The 14,308-nt window shown below is 36.5% G+C and overlaps 1 protein-coding gene across 1 annotated transcript in view; it reads right to left on the bottom strand.

Moving 5' to 3' along the window:
• The window catches only part of SEPTIN14 (septin 14), a 58,905-nt gene that overhangs the window by 41,298 nt on the left and 3,299 nt on the right, over window positions 1-14,308 (bottom strand). Inside the window, exons 3-4 of the mRNA XM_077777825.1 lie at window positions 6,837-6,957; window positions 5,822-6,017 (exon numbers count right to left, since the gene is read on the bottom strand). Coding sequence (XP_077633951.1) covers window positions 5,822-6,017; window positions 6,837-6,957 — 317 coding nt within the window. The remainder of the gene's footprint in view (window positions 1-5,821; window positions 6,018-6,836; window positions 6,958-14,308) is intronic.

Below are 14,308 nucleotides of genomic sequence, written 5' to 3'. Positions count from 1 at the left end.
AGAAAGAAAGAAAGACAGACAGAAAGACAGAAAGAGGAAAAGACCCAAATAACTAAAATCAAGAATGAAAGAGGAGATATCACAACCAACACTGCAGAAACACAAACAATAATAAGAGAATCTTATGAGCTATTATACACCAATAAAATGGGCAATCTGGAAAAAATGGACAAATTCCTAGAAACATATAAACTACCAAAACTGAAACAGGAAGAAATAGAAAATTTGAACAGACCCATAACCAGCAAAGAAATCTAATTAGTATTAAAAAATCTCCCAAAAAACAAGAGCTCAGGCCAGAATGGCTTTCCAGGAGAATTCTACTAAACATTTAAAGAAGGGTTACCACCTATTTTTTTGAAGCTCTTCCAAAAAATAGAAATGGAAGGAAAACTTCCAAACTCATTCTATGAAGTTACCATTACCTTGATTCCAAAACTAGACAAAGACCCCACTAAAAAGAACTACACACCAATTTCCCTGATGAACATGGATGCAAAAATCTTCAACAAGATACTAGCCAACTGGATCCAACAATACATTAAAAGAATTATTCACCACGACCAAGTGGGATTTATACCTAGGATGTAGGGCTGGTTCAATATCCACAAAACAATAAATATGATACATCACATCAATAAAAGAAAGGACAAGAATCACATACATGATCCTCTCAACAGATCCAGAGAAAAACATTTGACAAAATATAGCATTCTTTTTTGATAAAAACCCTCAAGAAAGTAGGGACAGAAAGATCATACCTCAAGATCATAAAAGCCATATATGAAAGACTTACCACTAATATCATCCTCAATGGGGAAAAATTGACAGCTTTCCCCCTAAGGTCAGGAACACGACAGAGATGTCCACTCTCACCACTGTTGTTCAACATAATATTAGAAGTCTTAGCCTCAGCAATCAGAAAACACAAAGGAATAAAACGCATCCAAACTGGCCAGGAGGAAGCCATGCTTTCACTCTTCCCATATAACATGATACTCTATTTGGAAAATCCAAAAGATTCCACCAAAAAACTGCTTGAACTGATCCATGAATTCAGCAAAGTTGCAGGATATAAAATCAATGCACAGAAATCAGTTGCATTCCTATACACCAACAATGAAGCAACAGAAAGAGAAATCAAAGAATCAATCCCATTTACAATTGCACTAAAACTCATAAAATACCTAGGAATAAACCTAACCAGAGAGGTGAAAAATCTATGCACAGAACACTATAGAAAGCTTATGAAAGAAACTGAAGAAGACACACAAAAAAATGGGAAAGTATTCCATGTTCCTGGATTGGGAGAACAAATANACATAATATTAGAAGTCTTAGCCTCAGCAATCAGAAAACACAAAGGAATAAAACGCATCCAAACTGGCCAGGAGGAAGCCATGCTTTCACTCTTCCCATATAACATGATACTCTATTTGGAAAATCCAAAAGATTCCACCAAAAAACTGCTTGAACTGATCCATGAATTCAGCAAAGTTGCAGGATATAAAATCAATGCACAGAAATCAGTTGCATTCCTATACACCAACAATGAAGCAACAGAAAGAGAAATCAAAGAATCAATCCCATTTACAATTGCACTAAAACTCATAAAATACCTAGGAATAAACCTAACCAGAGAGGTGAAAAATCTATGCACAGAACACTATAGAAAGCTTATGAAAGAAACTGAAGAAGACACACAAAAAAATGGGAAAGTATTCCATGCTCCTGGATTGGGAGAACAAATGTGTTAAAATGTCAATACTACCCAAAGCAATCAACATATTCAATGCAATATCTATCAAAATAACACCAGCATTCTTCACAGATCTAGAGCAAACAATCCTAAAATTTGTATGGAACCAGAAAAGACCCTGAATAGCCAAAGCAATCTTGGAAAAGAAAACTGAAGCTGAAGGCATCACAATCTCGGACTTCAAGCTGTATTACAAAGCTGTAATCGTCAAGACAGTATGGTACTAGCACAAGAATAGACACTCAGATCAATGGAACAGAACAGAGAACCCAGAAATGGACCCACAAATATATGGCCAAATAATATTTGTCAAAGCAAGAAAGAATATCCAATGGAATAAAGGCAGTCTCTTCAGCAAATGGTGCTGGGAAAACTGGACAGCGACATGCAGAAAAATGAACCTGGACCACTTTCTTACACGATACACAAAAGTAAACTCAAAATGGATGAAAGACCTAAATGAAAGACAGGAAGCCATCAAAGTCCTCTAGGAGAAAGCAGTCAGACTCTCTTAAACCTCGGGCACGGCAACTTCTTACTCAGCACATCTCCAAAGGGTAGGGAAACAAAATAAAAAATGAATTATTGGGACTTCATCAAAATAAAAATGTTCTACACAGTAAAGGAAACAATCAGCAAAACCAAAAGGCAACCAAAAGAATGGGAGAAGGTATTTGCAAATAACATATCAGGTTAAGGGTTAGTATCTAAAATCTATAAAGAACTTATCAAATATCAAATTCGACACCCCCAAAAAATCAAATCATCCAGTGAAGAAATGGGTAAAAGACATGGATAGACATTTCTCCAAAGAAAATATCCAGATGGCCAACTGACACATGAAAAAAATGCTCAACATCACTAATTATCAGGGAAATACAACAAAATCACAATGAGATACCACCTCACACTTACCAGAATGGCTAACATTAACAATTCGGACAACAACAGTTATTGGCAAAGATGCAGAGAAAAAGAATCTCTTTTGCACTGCTGGTGGGAATGGAAACTTGTGCAGCCACTCTGGAAAACAGTATGGAGGCTCCTCAAAATATTAAAAATAGAACTGCCCTATGACTGAACAATTGCACTACTAGGTAATTATTCAGANCTAAATGGGTAAGGGGCATTAAAGAATCTACTCCTGAAATCATTGTTGCACTATATGCTAACTAACTTGGATGTAAACTTAAAAATTAATTAATTAATTAACTAATTAAAAAAGAAAATAAACGTAAAAACTGTGAATAATCTACACGCTTACTATATAGTCACCTTTCTAGTGAGATTTATTCTTTCACATGTTTTCTTATTGTTAATTAACACCCTTTCTTTTCAACTTAAAAAAATCCCATTAATATTTTTTGTAGGGCTGGGTTAGTGGTGATAATTAAAAATATATGGAATTCCATATATATGGAATATATTATATATTTATCATATATTATATATGGGATATTATATATTATATATATGGAATATTATTCAGCATAAAAAAATAATGACATCTTGCCATTTGTGATAGGATAGAGGGAGCTAGGGAATATAATGCTAAGTGAAATAAGTCAGAGAAAGACAAATACCATATGATTTTATTCATATACAGAATTTAAGAAACAAAACAGATGAACAAAGGGAAAAAAGAGAAAGACACACTTACAAACTAAGAAACAGACTCTTACCTATAGAGAACAAATTGATGGTTATCAGAGGGGAGTGGTGTGTGTGATCAGGATTTTAAGGAGTCCATTTGTGATGAGCACAGAGTGTTGTTTAGAAGTGTGCAATCATTATATTGTACACTTCAAATTAATATAATACTGTATGTTAACTAACTAGAAATAAAATAAAACCTTAAAAATATAACATTTATAAATTAAATTTCCTGTCTTTTGTAGGCACAGCTCATAGTGCCCCAAAACAATTATAATAGTAACATTAGAGATCCCTGATCGTAAATCACCATAACAAATATAATAATGAAAAATTCTGAAATACTGCAAAAATTACCAAATGTTACACAGAGACACAAAGTCATCAAATGCTCTTGGAAAAACCAGGCTGATAGACTTGCTTCACACAGAGTTGCAATAAACTTTCAATTTGTAAAAAAAAAATACATTAAAAAAACACAATATCTGACAAGCACAATAAAGTGAAGTCTAATAAAATGAGGTATTCTTGTACAAAGAAGAAGGTTAAGTATATAATAAAAAATTTACCAACACAGAAAACTCAGACTTCAGTATTGAGTTCTAATAAACATTTAAAGAAGAATTAACACTGATACTTAAAGTTTTCCAAAAGAATTAAAGAAAAGGGAAATTTTCCAAACGCCTTTGAAGACCAGAATTATCCTGATATAAAAAAAATAACATGTCAATATCTCTAATGAACACAGATGCAAACTCTTTAATAAAGTACTTAGCAAAGTGAATTCTCAGCAAATTAAAAGGATCATATACGATGACTAGGTGGGATTTATCCTCAGAATGCAAGGTTTATTCAACATAAGCAAGTTGATTTGTAAATATCACATTGACTGAAAAACAAAAATCACATGGCTATTTCAATAGTTGCAGAAAAGGTATTTGACAAAATTCAACACCCTTTCATGATTTAAAAAAAACAAAAACAAAACTCTTGAAACTAGGTATAAAAGGAACTTATGTCAACACAATAAAGGCTATATTTGAAAAGCCCATGGCTAACCTCTAAATTGTTGACTTTATGGACACTGAATTGTTGTATATCTATCTTTTTAATATTTGTAAAATCAGTAATAATGTCTCCTTCTTATTCCTGATGTTGGTGATATTTGACTTCTCATTTATTTTGCTTGCTCAGTCTAGTTAAAGGTTTTCAATTTATTGACCTTTATAAATAACCAGCAAAAATAATTTGTTGGTTTTCTTGATTTTCTGACATTTTTCCTGTTTTCATCAATTTTTGCTGTGCTATAATTTTTCCTTTCTTTTTCTTGCTTTAGGGTAAATTTGTTCTTATTTGTCTAGTTTCTTAACATGGAAATTTATAGTACTTGGGATTGTCCTTTCTTTAAACATAACGATCTTATGCTATTAATTTCCCTCTAAGTAATACTTTTGCAGCATCCTATAGTTTTTTAAATTGCAGTGAGATCACTTAATAGATATCTACTCTCATAACAAGTTTTTTAATGTAATATAGAGTACTGTTAAATCTTCTGTTGTATGGCAGATCTCAAGAACTTGTTCATCTTGCATAATTAAAATGTTATATCCGTTGAACAAGAACTCTTAGTTCCTCCTTCTTCCCAGCCACTGGCAAACATTTTGCACTCTTCTATGAGTTTGATGAGGGGTTGTGATCAAGAAAGGGAGATGTTTGAGGCCAATGGGAATCAGGTCATAATTTAAATAGAAAGATGATTACATAGGATGTTTGTTTCAGAATTATCTATTAACCTGTTCATAGATGTTTTATACATTTTTATATTATACATATATAGTTTAAGGAAATCTGTTCTGTATTATTTCATATGTATTTTAATTATTACAAAAATTCAGTAGTCGTATGACAACATAAGATCTGAGAGTACACTTACTAAACTTACAATAGCGGCTACTTTTGGAAAAAGAAAAGACTCTAAGTACTTACATTTGGCTAAATGGGTTTTCATTTGAATCATTTAAATTTGGATAAGTGATTTTAAAAATGAGAATATCCAACAAGTAAATAAATGGGAAAAAATTCATTTTAAAAATTTATACGAATCAACCTTATATAAAGGATTCAATGGTGAGAACGAAATGGATATACCTGCATTCAAATCTATAAAACCAGTAAATTTAATCTTATTGGGGAAAAAAAGAGTGTTTGTATAAATAAGATCATTCTGGATCTTCTGGGTACATCTTAGTTCAAACAACAAATGTCCTTAAAAGAGACATAAGGAGAGCAGAGAAGGCCATAAAAGGGTGGAGGCAGATGGGAGTGATATAGCCAGAGGACATGTCAATAAAGAAAGTAAATTCCTTGAAATAATAAAATCTTTTGTAATTAAAATAAGAAAACACTAACCTGGCTTCTTTGTTTATTTGATCACCATATCCCACTGTTTTCACAACAGTTAATTTCAATTGAATATTACTTTCCTGAAGTTCATATGTCTGAATTTTAAGTCCAACATTTGAGTAAAAATGTGAGGATTTTTTGTCTTTCAAAGTAGTATTGAATAATGTGTCAACGAGTGTTGATTTTCCAATTCCAGTTTCCCCTGTAATAAACATAGATACATTATCTAGGGGCATAAGATGGCTAAGAAGAAATAACACTCTTAACCAAACACATCAATGACTATAATGTCCTTTAACGTATACATGTTTAGGGATTTCTGGATGGCTCAGTTGGTTGAGTGTCCGACTTTAGCTCAGGTCATGATCTCATGGTTCATGAGTTCAGATCCAGCATCAGGATCTATGCTGACAACTCAGAGCTTGGACCTGCTTCGGATTCTGTGTCTCCCTCTCTCTTTGCCCCTTCCCCTACTTGTGCTCTGTCTCTCTCTCTCTCTCTCTCAAAAATTAATAAATGCAAAAAAAGTTAAAAAGATTTTGTAAATAAAATTAAAGTATACATGTTTCTCTTGACTCTCTCAGTCATTAATATAATATAGAAAAAATATACACAAAGATATATCAGATTTTGAAGAGCACTGAAACATCCAAAGAAAAAAGGTCTAGTGGCCCCTGGATGGCTCAGTCAGTTAAGCCTCTGACTTTTGGTTTCAGCTCAGGTCATGATCTCATGATTCATCGGTTCGAGCCTCAACATTGGGTTCTGTGCTGACAGTGTGCAGCCTGCTTGGGGTTCTCTCTCTTCGCCTCTCTCTGCCCCTCCCCCACTCGCTCTGTCTCTGTCTCAAAAATAAAAAAAAAAATTAAGTTTAAGTAATATGGTTAACATGATGGGAACAAATATAGATAGAAAGACATGGTCTTGAATTAACAGCACCAGTATTACACCACATTACATAAGTTGAAGCAAGCATTTGAGAAAATTAAGTACTAATTCAGATGAGGAATCAGGCACTTACCCACACAGAGAATATTAAAAGAGAATCCTTGTTGAATAGATCGGTTTACCAACTGGTGAGGCAAACATTCAAAACCAAAATGACCAAGCATTGTTAAGCAACGGACACTATCTCCTCTTTGCTTAAAAAAACAAAAATTAAAAAAAAAATTAATTAGAATTAGTAATATCATTTGAAAAATTATTTTAATAATATGTTAAAGAAATTGGAATTATCATTTGAGTATCATAACTCAGCTAAGATTAAAATTAAGTAAATTTGTGAGCAAGTAAGTCTTGTCCAGACACATAAGTTTTGCTTTCAATTTTAAAAATAGTAAGTCTGGAGGAGGGAAAGGAAGATGGCAGCAGAGTAGGAGGACCCTAGCCTCATCTTGTCTCTTGAACACAAATAGTTAACTATAAAATCATCGTAAATACCCCAGAAATCAATCTGAAGACCGGCAGAACAAACTCCACAACAAAAGGAGAGAAGAGGCCACATCAATGAAAGTATGAAGTGCAGAGAAGTGGTATTGGGGAGAAAAAGATCATGGGTGGTGCAGAAAGGAGGGAGCCAGCATCACAGAGAAGGGTGAGAGAGAGGGAGGAACACAGAGGAAAACACCCAAGGTGAATGTTTTACAAAAGCCATTGGTTTGGAAAACTAGAGGGGCTGAATTTCATGAGTTCTTGTAACCAGTGGTGCTTAAAGCCTGGAGTTTTAAAGGTGAGCTGGNCAGAGACCCAAGGGCTTTTTTTTTTTTTTTTCCTGCTCCTGTAGATCAGGCAGGTGAATAACCCAGAGACAGACCTCATGGAAAGAGCGCTCCAAAGAATGCCTGGGCACATACATAGTGGGAGATTATTTGCTCTTCTCTGAGCACATACCAAAGAAGCATCAATTATAGATGCCTCTGTGGGAACAAAAGAGCTGCCTGGCACCATTTCCCTCCCCTGCTCCTCAGCATAAACATAGAGCCACCTGCAGGAAGCAGTGGAGTGCCCATACTGGCTGTCTAACTTGCTTGCACAAAGCCCCACCCCCTGCACTCTGAAGGGACTGCCCTTCTCATTCAAGTTTGCCTCAAGCACAATGGGTGGGATCCTCCCCTAGAAGACAAGCACAAACTCCTGTCCACATCATGTTTCCTGACCAAAGAATTTTATGGGCACTTAGTTCTGGTGGAAGCAGTATCAGGTCTCATTTCACAAGCAGACCAGAGCTCACACCTAATTAAAACTCACAACATTTAGGCCAGGGACCAAACACTGCCCACAGCAGGCAAGGAGAGCCTCTGAAGATAGAAGACTGGCCTAAAGGATACAGCAGCCAAAACACAATAGCAGAGTGCATGCAGCACACACCCAGATACTTACTGAAATGATAGGCTGGGGACGTTACATGACCTCTTCTTCATAAGGCTATTATTTTCAGAGTCAGAGACATAGCTGGCTTTTCTAACACAGAGAAGGCAGAGACATAGACAAATGCAAAGATGGAGGGATTTATCTCAAATGAAAGAACAAGATAAGACCATGGCCAGTGAAATAGTTATAAGTAACATGTCTGATGGAGAATTTAAAGCAACCATCATAAGGATACTAACAGGGCTTGCAAAAGAATGGAAGACATCAGACACCCTTACCACAGATAATAAAGACTTAAAAAGAATCAATCAGAGATAAAGAATATGGTAAATGAGATTAGAAGCAGGCCTGATGCGAAACTAACAATAGAACTCCCCTATGACCCAGCAATAGCACTGCTAGGAATTTACCCAAGAGAAACAGAAATGCTGAGGCATAGGAGCACATGTACCCCAATGTTCATAGCAGCACTCTCCACAATAGCCAAAACATGGAAAGAGCCTAAGTGTCCATCAANGAAAAAAAAAAAAAAAAAAAAAGAAGCAGGCCTGATGCATGGACAACAAGTTAGAAGAAGCAGAGGAAATGAATTAGTGACATAGAAGATAAAATAATGGAGAAAATGGCAGCAAAGTAGGAGGACCCTAGACTTGTCTCATCCCTTGAACACAATTAGATGGTTATCAAATCAGTCTAAATAACCCAGAAATTAACCTGAAGACTGGAAGAACAAGGTCCACATCTAAAGGGAGAAAAAGAAGCCACGTCAAAGAAGATAGGAACTGTGAAGACATGGTTTAGGGGAGAAATGGGTCATGGGTGTTGCAGAGGGGAGGCAGCTGTGTTCACAGGAAAAGGCAAGAATGAGCACACAAGGGAATGGACACACAAGGAGAACATTTCCCCAAAGCCATTGGCTGGAAAAACAAGAGGGGTTGATTTTTTGTGAGTTCTTGCAACCAGAGTTTAAAGAGGAGCTTTAAAGGTCCATAGGTTTTGCTTGTATTGAGCCCTGAAGACACTGCTTTATTCTTAGAGACAGGGCAGGCAAACAACCTGGGATGGGGAGAGAGGAAAACAGATGACACGGAATCAGTAATCGAAGAATGCCCGGTGTACACAGTGGGGAGATTATTTGCTGCTCATGGAGTGCATCTCTGAGAGTCAGCATTCACAGAGCTACCTCTCTGAGGACAAAGGGGCCAGCTGGTGCCATTTCCCTCTGCAGCCCCTCAGCATATACACAGAGCCACCTGCTGGAAACAGCACACTGACGCTGTCTACCTAACTTGCTTACACCAAGTTCCACCTTCTGTGCTCTGGTGCAACTAACTGCCTTTCTCAGTCAAACTTGTCTCAGTCCCAGTGCAGTGGGCTCCTCCCCAAGAAGACTACCACAAGCCTTTGCCCACACCATGTCCCTAAAGCCTGGAGTTTTAAAAGTCAATAGGCTTGGCTGGGATAGATCCCAGAGGGCATTGTGCTGCTCCTGGGTAAAAGGTAAGCAACAACCCAGAACCAGACAATCTGGACACAGCCATCTCAAAAATGCCTGGGTCACACATCAGGAGGAGATCATTTGCTCTTCTTAGAGTGCTTCTCTGAGAGGCAGCATTCGAGGAGTTGCCTCTACAGAGACAAATGAGCCAGCTTGTGCCAGTTCCTTCCCTCAACCCACCTGCAGTACGCAGGCAGTACCAAGACTGGCTGCCTAACCTGCCTGCATCAGGTCCCACACTCCTACACTTTGGCACAACTGCCCTTCTCAGTCAAGCTTACCTCAGTACGAACATAGCAGACCCCTTCCCCAGAAGAAAGACTAGCAGAAACACCTGGCCACACCACGTCTCTCAATCAGGAAGATATGCAAGGCTTCAGTTCTAGTGGAGATTTCTCAATAGAAACCTGACAAACCAAATGGGAATGGCATGGTATATTCAAAGTGCTGAATGGGAAAAAAATCTGCAGTCAAGAATTTTCTCCAGCATGGCTATTATTCAGAATAGAAGGAGAAATAAAGAATTTCCCAGACATACAAAGATTAAAGGAATTATTGACTACTAAACAGCCCTGCAAGAAATATTAAAGGAATCTCTTTGAGTGGAAAGGGAAGACCAAAAGTGGCAAAGTTAAAAGAGACCAAAGGAGGCAAAGGCAAGAAAAGATCAGGAAAAATCTCCAGAAACAATGACAAAACAAGTAATGATGTGGCACTGAATATATCTATCAATAATTACTTTGAGTATAAATGTACTCAACACTCCAATTGAAAGACACAGGGTGTCAGAATGGATTTAAAAAGTAAGACCCACCTATTGCTGCCTACAAGAGACTCATTTTAGACCTGAAGACACCTGCAGATTGAATGTGAAGGGATTGAAAAATATTGATCATGCAATGGACATGAAAAGAAAGGTGGAGTTGCCATACTAATACAGGAAAACTGGACTTCAAAAAAAGTCTGTAACAAGAGACCAAAAAGGGCACTATACCATAATAAGTGGGCCAATCCAACAAGATCTGACAATTATAAATATTTATGCACCCCAACATGAGACACCAAAATATATTTAAAAAGTTAACAAGAAATACAAAATAACTCACTGATAATAATACCATAATATTAGGAGACTTTAACACCTCATTTACATCGATGGAGAGAACATCTAAACAGAAAATCAGCGAGGAAACAATGGCTTTGAATGACACACTGGACCAGATGACTTCACAGATATATTCAGAACAAGCTAATCTAAAACAGCAGAATACACATTCTTTTTAGTGCACATGGGAGATTCTTCAGAGAAGGACAAAATGATTAGGATCACATACCATGCATATTTTCTGACCACAACACTATGAAACTTAAAGTAAACCATGAAAAAAAGTCTGGAAAGAGCAAGAACACATGGAGGTTACACAACATGCAACTAAACAATGAATGGGTCACACAGGAAATAAAAGAAGAAATAAAGAAATACATGGAAACAAATGAAAATGAAAACAGAACGGTCGAAAACCTTTGGGATGCAGCAAAGTGATCCTAATAGGATAGTAGATAATCTTACACCTAATGGAGTTCAACAAAGAAAACAAATGATGCCTGAGCCAGCAGAAGAAGGGAAATGATAAAGATTAGAAGAGAAATAAATGATATAGGAACTAAAAAACAAAACAAAACAAAAACCCAATACAACAGATCAATGAAACCAGGAGCTGGTTCCTTGAAAAAATTTATAATTTACCACAGAAATACAATTATCAGACAATATTATGAAANAGAAGATGTGGTTTATCTCTATGATGGAATACTACATGGCAATGAGAAAGAATGACATCTGGCCATGTGTAGAAACATGGATGGACCTTGAGGGTATCATGCTTAGCGAAATAAGTCAGGCAGAGAAGGACAAATATCATATGTTTACACGTATAGGAGGAATAGGAGGAGCTTAACGGAGGACCATGGGGAAGGAGGGTGGAAATGGTGGGGGAAAGGGAGAGAGGCAAACCATGAGAGACTCTTGAATGCTGAGAACAAACTGAGGACTGATGGGTGTTGGGGGGGGAGGGGGGGGATGGGCATGGAGGAGGGCACTTGTGGGGATGAGCACTGGGTGTTATATGGAAACCAACTTGACAAACTACTTGTAAAAAAAATAATAATAAATTTTAAAAAATATGGTTGAACATAAAAAAAAACTATATGCCAGCAAATTGGACAAACTGGAAGAAATAGATAAATTCCTAGAAGCATATAAACTACCAAAACTGAAACAGTAAAAAGGAAAACTTCAACAGACCAATAACCATAAGATAAATTATATCAGTAATAAAAGATCTCCCAACAAACAAAAGTTCAGGGCCAGATGACTTCACAGGTGAATTCTACCAAACAATAAAAGAAGAGTTAATACCTATTCTTCTCAAACTATTCCAAAAAAATAGAAGTGGTAGGAAGACTCCAAACTCATTCTCTGAGGCCAGTATTAGCCTTATACCAAAACCAGATAAAGACTCCACTAAAAAGAAAACTACAGGCCAATATAATTGATGAATATGGATGCAAAAATTCTCAATAAAATACTGAAATTGAATCCAACAGTACATTAAAAGAATCATTCAGCATGATCAAGTGGGATTTATTCCTGGCTATAAGCATGGTTCAATATTCACAAATCAATCAACCATATATATCACATTAAGAAAAGAAAGGAAAACAACCATATAATCTTCTCAACAGATATAGGAAGAGCATTTGGCAAAATACAGCATCCATTCTTGATAAAAACCTTCAACAAAGTTGGGGCGCCTGGGTGGCTTAGTCGGTTAAGCGTCCGACTTTCGCTCGGGTCACGATCTCGCGGTTCGTGGGTTCGAGCCCCGCGTCGGGCTCTGTGCTGACTGCCAGCTCAGAGCCTGGAGCCTGTTTCAGTCTGTGACTCCCTCTCTCTCTGACCCTCCCCTGCTCACGCTCTTTCTCTCTCTCTCCTAGAAATAAATAAAACATTAAAAAAAAAAAACAAAAAAAAAAACCTTCAACAAAGTAAGGATAGATGGAACATACCTCAACATCATAAAGGCCATATACAAAAGACTCACAGCTAATATAATCCTCAATGAGGAAAAAATGAGAGCTTTCCCTCTATGGTCAGGAACAAGACAGGGATGTTCACTCTCACAATTACTATTTACCATAGTACTGGAAATCTTAGCCTCAGAAATCAGGCAACAAAAAGAAATAAAACGCATCCAAATCAGCAAGAAAGAAAGCAAACTTTCACTATATACAGATGACATAGTACTCTATATAAAAAACTCGAAAGATTTGACCAGAAATATCTAGAATACATGAATTCAGTAAAGTTTCAGAACACAAAATCAACATGCAGAAATCTGTTTTATTTCTATACACCGATAATGAAGCAGCAGAAAGAGAAATTAAGGAATCAATCCCATTTACAATTGTACCTAAAATAATAAGATATCTAGGAATAAACCTAACCCAAGAGGTGAAAGACCTGTACCCTGAAAGTTATAAAACACTAATGAAGGAAAATGAAGAAAAATGCCACAAAGAATTAGAAAAACATCCATGACCATGAGTCAAAAGAACAAATATTGTTAAAATGTCCATACTCCTAAATCAATCTACACATTTGTTGCAACCCCTATCAAAATAACAACAGTATTTTTTCATGGAACGAGAACAAACAATCCTAAAATTTGTACGGAATGAACAAAGATTCAAAGTAACCAAAGCAACCTTGAAACAGAAAACCAAAGCTGGAGCCATCACAATTCTGGACTTCAAGTTACATTACAAAGCTGTAGTCACCAAAGCAGTATAGTATTGGCACAAAAACAGACACATAGATAAATGGAACAGAATAGAAAACCCAGAAATAAACCCACAACTATATGGTGAATTAATATTCAACAAAGCAGGAAAGAATATCCAATGGAAAAAAAGACAGTCTCTTCAACAAATGGTGTTAGGAAAACTGTTCAGCAACATGTAGAAGAAAGGAACTGGACCACTTCCTTAAACCATATAAAAGAATAAATTCAAAATGGATTAAAGACTGAAATGTGAGACAGGAAATCATTAAAATCCGAGAGGGGAACATAGGCAATAACCTCTTTGACATTGGCTATAGTAGCTTCTTTCTTGATATGTCTCCTGAGGCAAGGGAAACAAAATCAGGAATGAACTATTAGGACTCAACACTCAAAAAACAAATAATCCAGTTACGAAATGGGTAGAAGACATGAATTTTTCCCAAAGAAGCCATCCAGATGGCTGACAGACACATGAAAAGATGCTCAACATTGCTCAACATCAGGAAAATAAAAATCAAAACCACAATGAGATCTCACCTCACACCAGTCAGAATGGCTAAAATTAACAACTCAGGAAACAACAGGTGTTGGTGAGAGTGCAGAGAAAGAGGAACCTCTTACACTCTTGGTGGAAATGCAAACTTGTGTAGTCACTCTGGAGAACAGTATGGAGGTTTCTCAAAATTTAAAAAAAATTTTTAAAAGAGAACTAATCAATGATCCAGCAATTGCAGTATGAGGCCTTTCCCTAAAGGATTAAAATACTAATTCAGAGGGATA

The sequence above is a fragment of the Crocuta crocuta genome, unplaced genomic scaffold, assembly GCF_008692635.1.
Source record: "Crocuta crocuta isolate KB4526 unplaced genomic scaffold, BGI_CrCroc_1.0 scaffold217, whole genome shotgun sequence".
Taxonomy (NCBI): domain Eukaryota; kingdom Metazoa; phylum Chordata; class Mammalia; order Carnivora; family Hyaenidae; genus Crocuta; species Crocuta crocuta.
Note: the sequence above shows the minus strand (reverse complement) of the source record. Positions and strands in the feature narration are given on the sequence as shown.